The sequence below is a fragment of the Bubalus bubalis genome, chromosome 3 (genome assembly GCF_019923935.1).
Source record: "Bubalus bubalis isolate 160015118507 breed Murrah chromosome 3, NDDB_SH_1, whole genome shotgun sequence".
Classification (NCBI taxonomy): Eukaryota; Metazoa; Chordata; class Mammalia; order Artiodactyla; family Bovidae; genus Bubalus; species Bubalus bubalis.
The window spans coordinates 133,174,066-133,193,494 of NC_059159.1; the positions used below are offsets into that span (position 1 = coordinate 133,174,066).

Below are 19,429 nucleotides of genomic sequence, written 5' to 3' on the forward strand. Positions count from 1 at the left end.
GTTTTGAATGCATTTTAATATATTGATTATTTTAAACCTGAATTCCATAAATGTGATCACAAAGGAAAACTTACGGTAATATGAATAAGTTAATTCATTTTTGACCTCTCTTATTTTAGAAAGTTTTGACCTCTAATTATATAATGTTATATATATATTATATATTAACATATATATATTATTTTAAAATAATATAAAAATTATATTATTTTATAATAATATAAAACATATTATTTTATAATAATATAAACTTATTATATAAAGTTTTGACTTTTCTTATTATACTAAATTCATTTATTGCTCATATTTCTTTAAATGAATAGACTCTTCCTTGCATTAGTTGTACACAGTTTAGGAAGCCATGGTATTTAACTGAAAATACTTCAGGAATAGTTCCTTAGAGCTTTACACTGAGCTCGTACTTTATAGGATGAAACATCATCTTCTAAAGGGCTTTCTTTTAGCTAGAGAAATAAGGAAGTGCTTTGTTTTTAATAAGTGTCAACTTTTATAATTGATCATAAATTATAATAAAATTAGTGAAATTGCTATTTTTAATCTTCTAATTACATTCATTTCTATCAATGTCTATATTTTGTCTGTGCTGTTTTTTAGTTTAAAAGGCACAATCAAGATCAAGAGGAAATAAGAAAGACGGTATTTGAGATGGTCAATTACATCAACATGGTATGGCATATTTTATTGAGTGTAGTTTTAACAATTTGTTAGGTGGTGTTATTGGTCATTTCATGATACAGGGAAGAAAAACCAATACTTCTAAGAATATGACTGACTATCTCTTGAAAGGTGACCATGACTTTGGCTACTTCATTGAATATTAATATTACATGATAGAGAAGTATCTCACCTACTTGCCACATTATTCTCAGGTCCATCAAGATTTAGAAGGTGGTTTTGTTTCATGGTCTTTGTTTTTCTAAAGCCCAGTAAGAAAATGTTGACATACAAATCCCAATAGAAAACCAAATGGAAAAACCAACTAACCAACCAATGAGATAAGCCAAACTCTGGTACAATAGCAGCTTTCAATACATTATCTCATTTAAACCTTGAACAACCCTAATGTATTATTAAACCTAATTTATAGCTAAGGAATTAGCTTCTAAGACACAAAATAACTTGCCTAAAGTCACAAAGTTAGAAAACAATAGAGAGAAGATTTAATCTTAGATTAGTTAGATTTCCAAGCCTATTTTCATTGTGCAACTGTTGATTCAGTTCTTTAAACATGATTTTATCATCTAATTTCCATTAAAATTATTTTTATATCCCTTGTATTCAAACCTTGTTAGTTGAACATATGGTTAGCCTACTTTGTTGAAACGGCTGAGTCACCTGTGGTCCTGCAAATACTGTAACAATAGAAATGAAATGAAGGTGGACTCAGTAACTAAGGTCGTATCTCAATTTTCTCACCACAAAGAGTATGCTGACTCCTCTTAGGAGACCCCAAGAAGTGGCCATGTTTATTGAGCACTTACTTTGTGACAAGTATTCATCTAGATTATGGAAATAAAAAGGTGAACAAAACTGACAAATATCTCTTTCTTCAAGGCATTATTCTTCACTTCAGGAAGTTAGCGTTCTTGTTCAAAGAGGCAAACAAGTCAAATAAAGAGTGTGTAAGATGATGATATGTGCTATAAAGAATAATAAAACAGTTTTTAAAAAGAGAGAAAAAGAGAAAGGAAGAGAAAGATTTAGATGTATGCATTGTGGTTTGGTGTTTTTATTTTTTTTTCTTCTTTGGCTATGTTAATTCTTTGTTGCAGCACTCAGGTTCTTCATTGTGGCATGCACACTACTCTAGTTGCAACGCATGGGCCCTCCGGTTATGGTGTGAGGGCTTAGTTGCCTGCAGCATGTGGGATCTTAGTTCCCTGATCAGGGATCAAACTCCAATCACCCTGCATTGGAATATGGTTTCTTTACCAGAGAACCACCAGTGAAGTCCTGAGGCGAGATATCTTGGGTGCTGTGTTAAATAGGGAAGTCATCTCTAATAGGGTAATATTTGAGCAGAGACTTGTAGGAAAGAAACAGATGTAACCCCAGGAAGAGCAAATGACCTGAGTGCAGAACAGATTGCCTTGCTTGAGGAGTAAGTGGAAGACCAGAGCCAAGAGAGGGAGATGAAATCTAAAGGTAGTGATGGCCAAAACTTGAAGGCCCTAGAAGCCTTTGTAAGGACTTTGTTATTTTTTTTTAAATTAAAATATAGCTGATTTACAATGTTGTATTAATTTCTGCTGTACAGCAAAGTGATTCAGTTATACATTTATGTACATTCTTTTTATATTCTTTTTCATTATGGTTTATCACAAGATAAACCATTTCAAAGTATGTTCGGTTTATACTGGGTACAGTTTCCTGTGCTATAAAGTAGGACCTTGTTGCTTATCCATCCTATAAATAATAGCTTGTATCAGCTAATATCAAACTCCTAATCCATTCCCCCATGCCACCCTCTCCCCATTGGCAACTACAAGTCAGTTCTCTATGTCTGAGAGTCAGTTTCTGTTTCATGAGTATGTTCATTTATGTTATATTTTAGATTCCACAGATAAGTGATCATAGATGGTATTTAGGACTTTGTTATTCTTAATGAGTGAGGAAGACATTAGAAAGCCTGAACTGAGATGTGACATGTTTAGATTTGTGTTCTTAAAAGGTGACTTTGGCTGTTCTGTTGAAGAAAAACTGAAGGAGTGCAAGAGCAGAAATGAGGCCAGGTAGGGGGACTGTGTCATAATTCAGGCTAAGAGATGGTGGTGGCTTGAGAGAAACCAGTGATGGGTGACCTATTGAGAAGGTCTGATCTCTGGATAGAGTGACTTGAGTTTAGAAGGTGGATGGGATATAAGAAGCATAAAAAAAGAGAGAAGTCAGGTGACATCAAGGGTTTTGACCTGAGCAACTTCAAGAATGTGAAGCAATGGTGGGGGGACAACGGGAACCTTTCAGAGAAGAGATTAGGCTTTCCATTTTGGACACATCAACTTTGAGGTATCTTTTTGCACAAAGACTTCTAGGTGGAAATCCTGAAGACACAAGATTGGAGTTCAGGGCAAGTTCTGGGTGAAGATATAAATCTATACCTTTTTTTAAACTTGGTCATTATTTATTTATTTTTAATTCATTTTTAAATTGGATTCTAATTGCTTTACAATGCTGTGTTAGTTTCTACAATAGTGTGAATTAGCTATATGTATAGCACACATAGGTGGCATAAGATGGGTCAGCAAACTGTGGCATGTGGACCAACTATGGCCTGTTGCCTCTTTATAAAATAAAGTTTTATTCAATCATAGCCATGCCCATTTGTTTACATTGTCTATGGTTGCTTTCCTGATATAATACCAAAGGTGGTGAGTAATTGCAGCCAAGACCATGTGGTCTCAAAGCCTAAAATATTTTCTATCTGGACCTTTACAGAAAATATTTGTAAAATCACCAGGGAAATGGGTGTAGGTAAGCAGGAAAAGGACACAAAAATATATCCTTGAAATACTTCTTTGAGGAGGAGTAAGAGGGGAGGAGGTGAGAGTGGAGGTGAGACCAAGGAGTAGACAGGAAAGAAAAGGAAAAGTGGTTGTGGAAGCTACTTGAAACAAATATCTATCAAAGAAAGATATAATCAATGATGTGAGATGATTCTGAGGACAGGGACTGGCCATTGGATTTAACAAAGGAGAAATTGTTGGTCTCCTGGATGAAGCAACAGACTGTAAAAATCATGATTTTAGGGAGTCCAGAAACAATGAGAGAAGTGAACTTAGAAACAGCAAATACAGATTTTTTTTCTGGAAGTTTTTGCTATAAATGGGAGCAGAGAAATGGGGCATAACTCAAAGGAGGAAAAATCACAAAGAGACATTTCCCCTGCCACAATGAGGCATCCTTTTGATTCTGATGAGAATCATCGCACAGAAGGCTAAACACTGACAATGCAAAGAAGATGGAAAAATTGCTAGAGGAATCTCTGATATGGGGTGAGATGGCAGGTCTGGTGCATAAGTGAGGAAGCTGGCCTTGGGCTCACTGACCTATCATTTATGCAGTGAAGAAGGGCAAGTACAGGTTGTTTGAACAGGTGTAGACCAGTGTGGGTGGACGGGTGGAGCTTGTGGAAATTCTCTTCTGGTTGCATCTTCAATGAATCTGCTCAAAGTCAGGACTTGAAAGAAAGTGCCAGAATGTTTAAGAAAGAGAGACATGGTCAGAAGGCTGTGAGAGTGAATGGACTTTGGAAATACAGCAGGTTTGCTGGAGGGTGGTTCAGACCACTTGAGGTTAGTAGTCATGTCTTCTGAGTGAAAGCAGTCAGCGTCATTTGCTTTCCCCTGTCTGAAAGCAGAGCTTGATGGAGGAGAAACAGAAAGGACAGTTTGTTTTAACCAGGGCTGAAGTTTTGTCAGGTGGGCGAAAAAAAAGAAGAGAGAAATAAGAAAGTTGGAAAACAATCAAAGCAATATTTTAATCTGGTTAGATTTTTACTTCCCTTTTGATGATAACTGCATACCTCAACACTTTTCTTGTTTTCTTTTTTAAAAAATGTCTTCTCAAATTTCTTAGCAGGGAGTTTCCCCAAGAGAAAGTCTTAACTGCGGTTTTCCCCAGCTTTATTGAGATATATTTGAAATATTATATTGGACAGATTTAAGGCATTCAATATGTTGATTTGGTATACTTATATATTGCAAAATGATTAGTTTGGCTAACCTGATAGGTTAGCTAACATCTCCATCATGTCACATGATTCCATCAGTTTTTTTTTTTAATGATAAGAACATTTAGAGATCTACCCTTTTGCAATTTTGAAGCACAGAATACAATATCATTAACTGTAATCCCCATATCATACATTAGATCCCCAGAACTTACTTATCTTATAACTGGAAGTTTGTACTCTGACCAACACTGTGCAGTTTTACAAACTATAGTAGCAATTAAGTTTTTGTCTGTAAAGTAAATGTATTGTCTCATAAGCTTAACTGGTTATTTCTAAAGGTATCCTATATGTGCTGTAGATTCTTTGGTTCAATCCGTTTGATAACAGAGGTCCCTTACTTTATTGTAACTCATTTATATGCAGGACTTTTCCATGTAGCCTTTCCCTTTTCTGATGTTCAAATCAGCACTGAGTCAAGTTTGCTAATTCTTTTTAAAAATTTATTTATTTTCCATAGCAAGATTTTTTTTAGCTTTTTATTTGGTATATTGTGATAGTTTCAGGTGGACAGTGAAAGGACTCAGCCATACATATATATGTATCCATTCTCCTCCAAATTCCTTTCCCATTCAGACTGCTACATAATACTGAACAGAGTTCTCTGTGCTATACAGTAGGTCCTTGTCGGTTATCCATTTTAAATATAGCCAAGCTTGTTAATTCTGAAACATTATGACTCTGAGAAAGTTACATTGCAATTGAGGAAATATATTTATATAGTGAAGTCATAGTCATGAACTACTAGAAGGATATTATAATATTTCTTGAGGTTGCAAGCAGGAAAATTTTGTTTCAATAGACCCTTTGTCACCAAAAAAAGGAGTTTATAGACCTGAACTAAGAGTGTCTGTCTTGCCTACAAACGGGGATGCTAGCGTCTGCCAAAAGAGATGGTAACTTCCATTACACAAGTATGTTTGGAAATAAGGTTTTTACAGTGTAGTTGTAAATAAGTTTGAAAATCTGGAGTACATAGAAAATATTAAAAGATAATAACACCATTATGAATAGTTGCTTTGCCATTTTTTTTCTTTTGTAACAGCTTTATAAAAAGCTCAATACTTACGTGGCCTTAATTGGGATGGAGATCTGGAATGACAAGGATAAGATAGATATATCTTCCAATGCAAGCCGCACTTTAGAAAATTTTTCTAAATGGAGGACAAGTGTCCTCCTGAAGAGAAAGCACCATGATGTTGCTCAACTACTCACGTATGTATAGATTTTCCCCCTTTTTACATTCTGTGGTATTTGGCATAGACATCTTTGAAAGTCTTGGCAAAGCAAATGGTATCTCAAAACATTATAGATTTACATAGGATGCTAAAAGTTTAAAAAATATTCTTTTGTATCTTACGTTGCATATGGTCTTCTTTTCTTTTTTTTTTTTAAAGAGAGAGAAGCTATATGGGAGCAATGATTCATCAGAAGCTTTTTTTTATTGTTATTTGGCCTATAACAGAACAGAAAGACAGGGTTTAAATAACGGGGGCTTCCCTGGAGTCTCAGAAGTAAATAACCTTCCTGCCAATGCAGGAAACACAGTTTTGATCCCTGGGTTGGGAAGATCCCCTGGAGGAGGAAATGGCAACCAACTCCAGCATTCTTGCCTGAGAAATCCCAAGGATAGAGGAGCCTGGTGGGCTATAGTCCATTGGGTTGCAAAAAGTTGGATACTACTGAGCTACTGAACAACAACAGCAGCAGCTACACAGGACATGAATACTGCAAACTGGTTCATTGGGGTTATCTTTGAAGGATAGCCACCACAGTTTCTTAGTTTGGAAAGATGAGTTCCAGACTCAAGGACTCGGCACAAGACATACCTCATTTTTTGGAACTATTAACACAACAGAAGTATCTAAATTAAACTTAATGACTGAGCTACGAACATAACAATATGGGAATTAAACTTTTACTAGACTGGCTAGTAACCTCAGATATGCAGATGATACCACCCTTACGGCATAAAGTGAAGAGGAACTAAAAAGCCTCTTGATGAAAGTGAAAGAGGAGAGTGAAAAAGTTGGCTTAAAGCTCAACGTTCAGAAAACTAAGATCACGGCATCTGGTCCCACCACTTCATGGGAAATAGATGGGGAAACAGTGGAAACAGTGTCAGACTTTATTTTTTTGGGCTCCAAAATCACTGCAGATGGTGACTGCAGCCATGAAATTAAAAGTCACTTACTCCTTGGAAGGAAAGCTATGACCAACCTAGATAGCATATTGAAAAGCAGAGACGTTACTTTGCCAACAAGGGTCCGTCTAGTCAAGGCTATGGTTTTTCCAGTGGTCATGTATGGATGTGAGAGTTGGACTGTGAAGAAGGCTGAGCACCGAAGAATTGATGCTTTTGAACTGTGGTGTTGGAGAAGACTGTTGAGAGTCCCTTGGACTGCAAAGAGATCCAACCAGTCCATCCTAAAGGAGATCAGTCCTGGGTGTTCATTGGAAGGACTGATGCTAAAGCTAAAACTCCAATACTTTGGCCACCTCATGTGAGGAGTTGACTCATTGGAAAAGCTGGGAGGGATTGGGGGCAGGAGGAGAAGGGGACGACAGAGGATGAGATGGCTGGATGGCATCACCAACTTGATGGACATGAGTTTGGGTGGACTCCGGGAGTTGGTGATGAACAGGGAGGCCTGGCGTGCTGCAATTCATGGGGTCGCAAAGAGTTGGACACAACTGAGCAACTGAACTGAACTGAACTGAACTGAAGACTGGCTCCAGGACCAAGCTCAAATTGTAGTAGAATCTAGTGTTGTGAAATAATTAAGGTAAAGAGATATAAATCATGGCCAGGATGACAGATTGTACAGATAAGGCATGGTAATCCAATATCAAGAGTAGATTTCCTAAAAAAAGAAAAAAATAAAGAGTAGATTTCCTGAATAGACCAGAATAAACAAGATAAAAGGAGTAAAAAGATAATGGTAGAGGAAATAACTGTGCTATCATGTGTAAATTGACTCTTACCATTTCTCTGACAAATTAACAAAATACACCTATACCTGTGTATCATCAGGTAGGAATCTATTATGAACTCCAAGATTCCAAATGAACTCGCTCCACTGGAAATAGAAAGCAAAATAGTGAACTCCATAATGGGGGAGAATTTTATTTTTTATAAATGAGCTAGGAGCAAGAATTAAATCCACAAAAATGTAGACTTGAATATAAAAATTTTCTAATATAATTTTAAAAGAGAATATAAAGTCCATAAATCTTTAAAGTATCATGTATGACACAAAGTATTATTTCAAAATAAGAGATGACTCCATAAGGAATGGAAAGTGGAAGGAAGTTCTCTAATTTCCTCATTTTTTATGGCAAAATGTATACTCTCCATTTTTGATGTTGACAAATGGGAAAATATAGGTTCAACTTTTTATATAAATACATCTACTAAGGGAATTTGAAAAATAATGCATACTTTGCAAATTTCTAGAGACAGACCAGAGTGACCATCTTGAACAGATAGCACTATATTTAATAACCAAAGAAGCACATGGTATAATTACAAATTGAAAGGAAAACAAAATGGAATAAATTTTTTAAAAAGAAATTAAAATGACTAAAGACCAAATATATTATCTATGTGAACAAATGCAAGTAGTTAAAATATCTCTTAAACAGGACAGATATTTCAATTGCATAAGTACTTCAATAATACAAAAGCTTTCAGAATGGGGCCAAATTCCAAATCCAGCTACAGCTATAGCAGTGCTAAAAGAAAATCAAAGTAAACATATATGAAAATATATGAGGAAAATATAAATTAAAATGAAAGATATTTCACTTTAATATATATATTTATATACATTTATAATTTAATTTATATTTATAAAGCAAAAATATTAACAGTGATTACATCCAGATGCCTGGATTTAGATGGTATGACAACCATCATATAAAAAAGGGTCGTGAGGTTCTCTGCTAATCAGCATTCTAGAGGAATTGTCTATAGAAAAAATGTCTATTATTAAAATCATGAGTACCTGCTAAGTTGTTTCATTTGTGTCCGACTCTTTGCAGCCCTGTGGACCATAGCCCATTTCATGGGATTCTCCAGGCAAGAATACAGGAGTTGGTTGCCATTTCCTCCTCCAGGAGATCTTTCCCACCCAGGAATCGGAGTCTCTTATGTATCCTGTATTGGCAATCAAATTATTTACCACTAGCCCCACCTGGGAAGCCCAATTAGAATCATAAGTTGTATCAATTTCTTTCTTTTTCACAGGACAGTAGCATTTTCTGGAACAACTGTGGGCCTTGCTTACATATCTACAATGTGCTCTCCTGATTTTTCTGCTGGCATCATTAAGGTTTGTTTAAAGATAAAATTGCTGGTTCTACAGTTCAAGTCTGTCAAGGGCTGTTGTGCTGAATCTATGGAGAAAATATTGTTTTTTTCCTTTAATCTGTTGATGTGGGAAATAACATTGATTTAATTTCAAATATTGACTCAATCTTGCACATTCACCATAAACCTGGCATGGTCATAATGTATTATATCTTGTATATATTGCTAAATTCAACATGTTAACATATCATGAGGATTTTTGCATCTATATTCAGAAGGGATATTAGTCTGTAGTTGTCTTTTCCTATAATATGTATTTTTCAGGTTTTACTCTCAGGGCAAATATCAGTATAAACGACCATATATAGTGATGTGTAATTTTCAATTTGCTGGAATATTTGAATAAAACCAGTTTTTTTTTCTGGAATATTTGAGTAAAATCAGTATTGTTGTTGTTTAGTTGCTAAGTCGTATCTGACTCTTTTGCCACACCATAGACTATAGACTACCAGGCTTCTTTGTCCATGGGATTTCCCAGGCAAGAATAATGGAGAGGGTTGCCATTTCCTCCTCCAGGTGATGTTCCTGACCTAAGGATCAAACCTACATCTCTTATGTCTCCTGCATTGGCAGGCAGATTCTTTACCACTAAGCCACCAGGGAAACCCCAAATCAGTAGTATAACATAGTAAAATGTTCAGTACAATTCACCAGTAAAACCATACGGGCCTGGTATTTTTTGTTGCAAGGTTTTTAAGCATGCAATCAATTCTTCAATAGATATAGAGCTATTCAGGTTATTTATCTCTTCTTAAGTAAGCCATGGTAGTTTGTGTTTCAAGGAAAGTTGTCCATTTAATTTAACTCGGCATAAATTTGTTGATGATATTCCCTTACTATCTTTTTAATATATGTAGAATTTATAGTGATTTCCCCTCTGTCATTCATGATATTAGTAATTTGTGTGTGTGTGTGGAGAGGCGGAGGGTTTCTCCATAATCAGTTTGGCTAGGGTATATCAATTTTATTGATCTCAGAGAAACAGTTTTAGCTTTACTGATGCTCCTAAGGTTTTCCTGATTTCTATTTTATTGATTTCAGTTCTTGTCTTGACTATTGATTCTTTTCTTGCTTTCTCTGTATTTAATTTGTTCTTTTTTAGTTAAATAAGGAAGAATTTTAAATCATGAACTTGAGACTTTTCTTCTTTTCAAATATGATCATTTAATGCTATTAATTTCTTACTATGCACTGTTTCACGACTGAGCAACTGAACTGACTGATGCACTGTTTTAGCTGCATCTGAGATATTTGGCTATGTGTGTTTTCATTTTTATTAAGTTAAAATTTTTTCTAATCTTCATTTTGATTTCTTTTTGGACTCAAGTATGATTTAGATATTCAGGTCAATTTAGATTTGATCCATTTATCATATAATGTTCCTCTTTTTCCTGAATTATCCCTGTTGTAAAGTCTACTTTATCCAATATAAGTATAATACTTTGTGGACGGTTTACTTGATACAACGTTTTCCTTCCTTTAATTTTTAACATATGGACTTCTTTCCATTTAAAGAAGATTTATGCTAGACAGTATACACCTGGGTTTTTTTTTTTTTTTTAATCTAGTCTGACAATCTGTATTTTACATTGTATGCTTAAGTAATTTATATGTAATATATTATTGATATTGTTGAACTAAAATCTGTCATCTTGCTAGATGTTTCCTATACCATCTCTTCTATTTTTTTCTGCCTTTTTAGAATTGAGTATTCAAAAAATAATTTCATTTACCTCCATTATTAGATTTTTTATTGATTTTTCTTTTTAATGGTTGATGGGATTTATTATACATCTCTACTTATCTGTTTTACCTTTGTTGTTGCTGTTGTTCAGTCACTCAGTTGTGTTTGACTCTTTGCAATCCCAAGGACTGCAGTACACCAGGCTTCCCTCTATTTTTCCTCTATTTCCTTGTATTGTTCACTTAAGAAGACTTTATTATCTCTCCTTGCTATTCTCTGGAACTCTACATTCATTTGGGTATATCTTCCCCTTTCTCCTTTGTCTTTCACTTCTCATCTTTTTTCAGCTATTTGTAAGGCCTCCTCAGGCAACCATTTTGCTTCTTGCATTTCTTTTTCTTTGGGATGGTTTTGATCACCGCCTCCTGTACAATGTTATGAACCCCTGTCCATAGTTCTTCAGGCACTCTATCAGATCTAACCCCTTGAATCTATTTGTCATATCCACTGTGTAATCATAAGGAATTTGATTTAGGTCATATCTGAATGGCTTAGTGGTTTTCCCTACTTTCTTCAACTTAAGTCTGAATTTTTCAGTAAGGAGCTCATGATCTGAGTCACAGTCAGCTCCAGGTCCCATTTTTGTTGACTGTGTTGAGCCTCTCCATCTTTGTCTGCAAAGAATATAATCAATCTGATTTTCGTATTCCACCATCTGATGAAGTCCATGTGTAGAGTCATCTCTTGTGTTGTTGACAGAGGGTATTCTATGACCAGTGCATTCTCTTGGCAAAACTCTATTAGCCTTTGCTCTGCTTCATTTTGGAGAAGAAAATGGCAATCCATTCCAGTACTCTTGCCTGGAGAATCCCTTGGACAGAGGAGCCTGGCAGGCCACAGTCCATGGGGTCATAGAGTCAGACATGACTGAGTAACTCACACACACACAGACACACAGACACACACACACACACACACACACACACACACACACACACTGCTTCATTTTGTAGTTCAAGGCCAAACTTGCCTGTTACTCCAGGTGTCTCTTGACTTCCTACTTTTGTATTCCAATCCCCTGTGATGAAAAAGACATCTTTTTTTGGTGTTAGTTCTAAAAGGTCTTGTAGGTCTTCATAGAACTGTTCAACATCAGCTTCTTTGGCATTAGAGGCATAGACTTGGATTACTGTGATGTTGAATGGTTTGACTTGGAAATGAACCGAGATCATTCTGTCATTTTTTGAGACTGCACCCAAGTACTGCATTTTGGACTCTTTCGTTGACTGTGAAGGCTACTGCATTCTTCTAAAGGATTCTCACCCACAGTAGTAGATACAATGATCATCTGAATTAAATTCACCTATTCCCATCCAATTTAGCTCACTGATTCCTAAAATGTTGATGTTCACTCTGCCATCTCCTGTTTGACCACTTCCAGTTTATCTTGATTCATGGACCTCGTATGCAATTTTGTTCTTTACAGCATTGGACTTCATTTTCACCACCAGATGCATGCACAACTGCATCTGCACAAATGCACAACACATTTCTGCTTTGGCCCAGCCTCTTCACTCCTTCTGGACCTATTTCTCTGCTCTTCCCCAGTAGCATATTGGACACCCACAGAAGATGAGGTGGGGGGCTCATCTTCTGGCATCATATCTTTTGCCTTTTCATACTATTCATGGGGTTCTCAAGACAAGAATATTCAAGCGGTTTGTCGTTTCCTTCTCCAGTAGACCACGTTGACAAGGTGAGGAGGCTGAAGCTAAAATCAGACTCTCTATTCCACTTGGCTACAGTAAAAATATTTAATTATTTCCTGAATGATAATTCAGTTTGCAAACCAGAGGATCTGTCTCTCTATTCTTATCCTCAGGATCACAGTAACAATGCACTTCAGGTTGCAGGAACCATGGCCCATGAAATGGGCCATAACTTCGGAATGTTTCATGACAACTACAATTGCAAGTGCCCTTCTATAGAATGTGTGATGGACGGGTCATTAAGGTGAGCCTTTCTGGGAAGATGATACTTATTCTTGTTTTGGGTTCACTCTGGGCTATGCTATTCTTTTCTGTCATATTTATCAACCTGTTCAAACATAAGCAGCATCAGGACATGATCATGAATGTGGGTCTATACCAGTCTACCTATACCATCACACTCTTTGTGATGCCAAGGACTGTAGCCCACCAGGCTCCTCTGTCCTTGGAATTCTCCAGGCAAGAATACTGGAGTGAATTGCCATTTCCTTCTCCAGAGGATCTTCCCGACCCAGGTATCGAACCCAGGTCTCCTGCATTGCAGGCAGACTCTTTTCCATCTGAGCCATCAGGGAAGCCCCATACCATCACACGGTACTATATATATATATATATATATATATATATATATCATGTAATATTTTTCATTAACTGAGACATAGTTTAAACATATTGTCTCTTTGCTCTTGGGGTGACATGTCACTCTATCCTCAGCACAAGATCTGGGTTCAGAAGATCATTAGCATTTACCACAGTTTCAATGAATTCAGATTGGTTGCTCATGAGGGAAAAGTTTTAGAAGAAAAATCTAATTAAAGAAGAAGGAAATTAGAACACTTACTAACACCATACACAAAAATAAACTCAAACTGGACTAAAGACCTATATGTAAGGTGTAACACTATAAAACTCTTAGAGGAAACTATAGGAAGAACATTCCTGACATAAATCACAGCAGGATCTTTTTCTATCTACCTCCTAGAAGATTGAAAATAAAAACAAAAATAAACAAATGGGATCTAATTAAACTTATAAGCTTTTGCACAGCAAAGGAAACCATAAAATGAAAAGACAACCCTTAGAATGGGAAAAAATATTTGCAAATGAAACAGCTGACAAGGGATTAACCTTCAAAAACATACAAACCGCTCATGTAGCTCAATATAAAAACAAAAAACAAAAAACACAGACAATCCAATCAAAAAATGGGCAGAAGATCTAAATATATATTTTTCCAAAGAAGACATACAGACAGCTAAAAAGCACATGGAAAGGTGCTCGACTCACTCATTATCAGAGAAAGGCAAATCAAAACTACAATGCGTCATCTTACACTGCTCAAAATAAAGTGAAGTCACTCAGTTGTATCCAAATCTTTGCAACCCCATGGACAGTAGCCTGCACCAGGCTCCTCCATCCATGGGGTTTTCTAGGCTAGAGTACTGGAGTGGGTTGCCATTTCCTTCTCCAGGGAATCTTCCTGACCCAGGGTTCAAACCCAGGTCTCCTGCATTGTAGACAGACGCTTTACTGTCTGAGCCACCAGGGAAGTAAAAAAAAAATCTACAAATAGGGCTTCCCTGGTGGTTCAGTGGCTAGAAGTCTGCTTTGCAATGCAGGCAACAGCAGTTCTGTCACTGGTCCGGGAAGATCCCATACACTATGGAGCAAGTAAGCCCGTGTGCCACAAATACTAAGCCCCTCTAGAGTCTGCAAGCCACAACTACTGAAGCCTGTGCACCTAGAGACTGTGCTCCACAGCAATAAAGAGTAGCCCCCACATGTCATAACTAGAGAAAAGCTGCGTCCAGCAACGAAGACACAGCGCAACCAAAAATAAATAAGTAAAATAATTATAAAAAGAATACATTTATTAAAAAAAATAACTATAAACAGTAAATGCTAGAGAGAGTGTGGAGAAAGGGAACCCTCCTACACTGTTGGTGGTAACATAAATCGGTGCAGTCACTATGGAGAACAGTATGGAGGTTCCTTAAAACAATAAAATTAGAGCTATCATACCATCCAGCAATTCGTCTCTTGGGTATATATATGGAGAAAATATATACCATATTTTTATTGGTATATATTCTGAATTATAATTCACAAAGACACATGCACCCTAATGTTTATTGCAGCATAATTTACAATAGCAAGGATATGGAAGCAACTTAAACGTCCATTGACAGAGGAATGGATAAAGAAGATGTGGTTCATATGAAATATTACTTAACCGTAAAAAGAATGAAATAATGGCATTTGAAGTAACATAGAGGGATCTAGAGATTGTCATATTGAGTGAAGTCAGACAAAGACAAATATATGATATCACTTATAGGTGGAATAAAAAACCTCAAGAGATGATTGATATTTGGTCTCGATTTCAGAGTGCTCATTTAAAATGCTGAATTATGTGCAAACTACATTTTACATAGAAATGTATCTCAAATAGTTCCCATTTGTGTTCTCTTCCATTAGAGGTCATTTCTATGTAAAACCATTAAAATTGCCTTTCTAGGTCATGTCCATTTGATGGCCTCTAAACCCTTCAGTTCAGATGGTAAAGCATCTGCCTGTAATGCGGGAGACCTGGGTTCAATCCCTGGGTTCAATCCCTGGGTCGGGAAGAGCCCCTGGAGAAGGAAATGGCAACCCACTCCAGTATTCTTGCCTGGAGAATCCCATGGATGGAGGAGCCTGGGGGGCTACAGTCCACGGGGTCGCAAAGAGTCAGACATGACTGAGCAACTTCACTCACCCACTCACTCACTCATAGGTGGAATCTAAAAATAGGGTATAAATGAACTTATCTATAAAACAGAAATAAAGTTACAGATGTAGAAAACAAACTTATGTTACCAGGGGTTTGCTGCTACTGCTGCTAAGTCACTTCAGTCATGTCCAACTCTGTGTGACCCCATAGACGGCAACCCACCAGGCTCCCCCGTCCCTGGGATTCTCCAGGCAAGAACACTGGAGTGGGTTGCCATTTCCTTCTCCAATGCATGAAAGTGAAAAGTGAAAGTGAAGTCGCTTAGTCGTCTCCGACTCTTCGCGACCCCATGGACTGCAGCCCACCAGGCTCTTCCATCCATAGGATTTTCCAGGCAAGAGTACTGGAGTGGGGTGCCATCACCTTCTCCGACCAGGGATTTAGGTGGGGAATATATTGGGAGATTGAGATTGACATATACACTCTACTATACATAAAATAGATAACTAATAAGGACCTACTGTATAGCACAGAGAACTCTACTCAGTACTTTGTAATGGCCTATATGGGAATAGAATCTTAAAAAGAATGGACTTATACATATATATATATATATATATATATATATATATATATATATATATAACTGGTTTACTTTGTATCTGTATACCTGAAACTAACACAACATTATGCATCAACCATACTCCAACAGAAATTTTTTTAAAAAGAATGTTCTCACAGGAAGATGAAGAGAAAGTCTTTGAAAAGAGATTACATACTCCTGCCTCATCTGAGGCAAAACTGCTCTGGAATTTTATCTTTAAAAACCCCACAATTTCTTTGATGTGTTCATTTTCTCTTGTATTTCCTTCTCTCAGTTCACATTGGCTAAAGTTAAGTCTCCCATGCCCTTCCACAAAATAGAATATGACTTGCAGGCCAGTTACGTATCTTATGCTATCTCTTCCACATATCACTGCATTTTTATTTTAAAATTAAAAAAAATTTTTTTTATTTAAATACAGTTGATTTACAATGCTGTATTCTTCTGTACAGCAAAATGACTCATATATGTATGTATATACATATGTATGTATATGCACATGAATATATATATATATTATTTTTCATATTCTTTTCCATTATGGTTTGTCACAGAATGTTGAATATAGTCTCCTGTGCCGTACAGTAAGACCTTGTTGTTAATCCATTCTATATATGAGAATTTGCCTCTGTTAATCCCAAACCCCAATTCCTTCCCTCCTCTCTTCCCACCACTGCCTTTTTAAACCTCATCCTTATTTATGGAATGAAAAGAGGCCATCAATTTAACTTCCTCTGAAGGAAAGTGAATTCTTAAACATATAAGTAAACATAATTTTAGTGCCTTTAGCGTTTCTCAACCAAAATGACCTAAGGCTGAATGAATGAGATTATCAGGATAAATTAGAAGAATTTTCAATTTATTAAACAGCAGCCTGGATGCTCTATTTTGAGATGTGGCCATACTTGCTCATTAAGCTGGAGGTGTTTCTACTTGCCCAGGTGAGCTAATTCAGGCACAAAAAAATGAGCTCATGATTTAGCAGCTGCTGAGTGGATTCCATTCGCTCTTTTGGGTTATGTTTTGAGTATATCACACTCAGCATCTGATATTTCTCCCTATCTACTCAGTGTGATTGTATTGTTTTCTCTTTCCTTACCTTTACAGCATAAATATACCTACAGACTTCAGTTCCTGCAGCCGGGCCAGCTTTGAAAAATTCTTTGAAGATAAATTATCCAATTGCCTCTTTAATGTCCCGTTGCCTACAGATATCATATCCACCCCGATCTGTGGGAACCAGCTGGTAGAAATGGGAGAAGACTGTGATTGTGGGACCCCTGAGGTACCACCAGATCTTTTTAAAATGATCTAGTTTGTTTTTCAATTGCTTAAGAGATGAACTGTAAAAGAACATATGTGTGCGTGCTAAGTCACTTCAATAATGTCCAATTCTTTGGGATTCCATGGACTGTAGCCTGCCAGATGTCTCTGTCCATAGGACTCTCCAGGCAAGAATACTGGAGTGGATTGCCATGCCCTCCTCCAGAGGATCTTCCCCATCCAGGGATTGAGCATGAGTGTCTTATATCTCCTGCATTGGCAGCCTGTTCTTTACCACTGGCCCCACCTGGGAAACCCAAATGAACCTTGTGTTTCCTGTAATTTTGTAGATTTGTGTTTGTAGACAGTGGTCAGATCAACCTTTCTCACAAAAAAACCCTGAATTGCTTAAGATCTTCCTTGTTTCCTTCTCAAGCTTCCTTCCCCATCTTCTGTTTTATAAATTCCACCCACCAGCTTGGGCTTCATATCCTCAACCCTCCTTTTTTGGGAGAAACACCTCACATTTCTTATGTGCCTAAGACTTACTGGGCAGTTACTTTAGACCCAGCCCTATGATAGATCTCAGAGAGTGGAAATAGCTTGCTTAGGGTCATGGGGCTGGTAAATGGAGGAGCCAAGATCTGGATTCAGGTGTTAGGTGTGTTTTTTTTTTTAACAACCCTAGAGCCTCCCTGCCCTGCAATTCAGTCATTTCTCACTGCTTTGGGACTCAGAAATTGTTATCATTCAAAGTGCCTGGCTTGGTCCCACCCTCTTGACAGGGCAGCCAGGACTCTGAATGGGACCTTTGCCCTTATCTTATTAACATTCAAGTGAGTACCAGGCCAAGCCCTTAGGGTGTGAGCCTTTCAGTAACTTGAAAACTGTGCATGCTTGCTCAGTGTCCAACTCTTCAACCCCATGGGCTATAGCCCACCAGGCTCCTCTGTCCATGGGATTTTCCAGGCAAAGATACTGGAATGGGTTGCTCTTTCCTCCTCCAGGGGATCTTCCCAACCCAGGGGTCCAACTCTGTATCCTGTGTCTCCTGCACTGGCAGATGGATTCTTTACCACTGCACCACCTGAGAAGCCTAACTTCAAAATAGGATTACACATTTATCGTTTCTGTGGGAAAAAGGAAACTTTCCCAGATGATGTTTGTTTGAAATAAGGTCAAGAGTTTCAACACTAAAAATTTGTGACTCTAAATACATCACACCTTTTGGCTGAATCTAAACAGCTGGGAGGGATTGGGGGCAGGAGGAGAAGGGGACGACAGAGGATGAGATGGCTGGATGGCATCACTGACTCGATGGACGTGAGTCTGGGTGAACTCCGGGAGTTGGTGATGGACAGGGAGGCCTGGCGTGCTGCGATTCATGGGGTCGCAGAGTCGGACACGACTGAGCGACTGAACTGAAACAGCTACAAGGGGAGGTTCCCCAGTAGTATTTTCCCCCATGCCTCGTGTAGGTGTCTGATTTCCCAGAAACAAGGAAGAGAGAAGAAGACAAAGTATATTGCCTTACAGAGAATTGAGTTAAATGTCAAACTTGAATAAAGAACTATATTTTTAGATTTTCTGTACATGCTCTAGAGCTTAAACTTACTGCTGGATAGATACAAAACTGATGAGCTGAATTATGTTCATTAGTTAGAAGAATTTGATTTTCAAAAACTATCCCTTTTTTTGTTTTATTTCATATTTCACCAAAAATATACCATGTTCAGTATTAATCTGGTAGATTGTAGAAGCTAGAAAAGATATTTAAAAAAGAAAAAAACAAAGTCAAATTCAGATAAACTCAATATTTCTAATGTTAAGCTTGTGTTTTTTCTCCCAAATTATTTTCAGACCGTTTCAAAGGAATGTCTGTGTGATGAATAAATTATATTATGAATAGTGCAAAAATGAGACCAAAAGCTAATCTGGCATTTACATTTGTTTCTGGATTTCTTAGGAATGTACTGACATTTGCTGTGATGCAAAAACATGTAAAGTGAAAGAAAATGTTCAATGTGCATTAGGAGAATGCTGTGAAAAATGCCAGGTAAGATTATTATTTATTTATACCTTAATAATTATGTTTGCTCTTTGTTTTTTTTTCTGTATTAAAATCTTATCTTAGAGGTTATGTTAAATGAAATAGGCAAAGTAATATTTTTCTGTCTGTAAAATAATGTTAGCTACCATCTCTCAAGTCCTCACTGAACACTTTGCAACCTTGGGCTCTTTAATTCTCTGACAGCCCTTTGAGGTAGATATTAT

General features: G+C 37.0%; 1 protein-coding gene across 3 annotated transcripts in view; it reads left to right on the forward strand.

Annotated features, from left to right (window-relative positions):
• ADAM28 (ADAM metallopeptidase domain 28) overlaps positions 1–19,429 on the forward strand; it is a 79,797-nt gene that overhangs the window by 25,676 nt on the left and 34,692 nt on the right. For all 3 annotated transcript variants that reach the window (XM_044940171.2, XM_044940172.2, XR_006550059.2), the window contains exons 8-13: positions 616–687; positions 5,796–5,965; positions 9,000–9,084; positions 12,689–12,819; positions 17,000–17,177; positions 19,122–19,211. In XM_044940171.2, the coding sequence (XP_044796106.2) occupies positions 616–687; positions 5,796–5,965; positions 9,000–9,084; positions 12,689–12,819; positions 17,000–17,177; positions 19,122–19,211 (726 nt within the window). The remainder of the gene's footprint in view (positions 1–615; positions 688–5,795; positions 5,966–8,999; positions 9,085–12,688; positions 12,820–16,999; positions 17,178–19,121; positions 19,212–19,429) is intronic.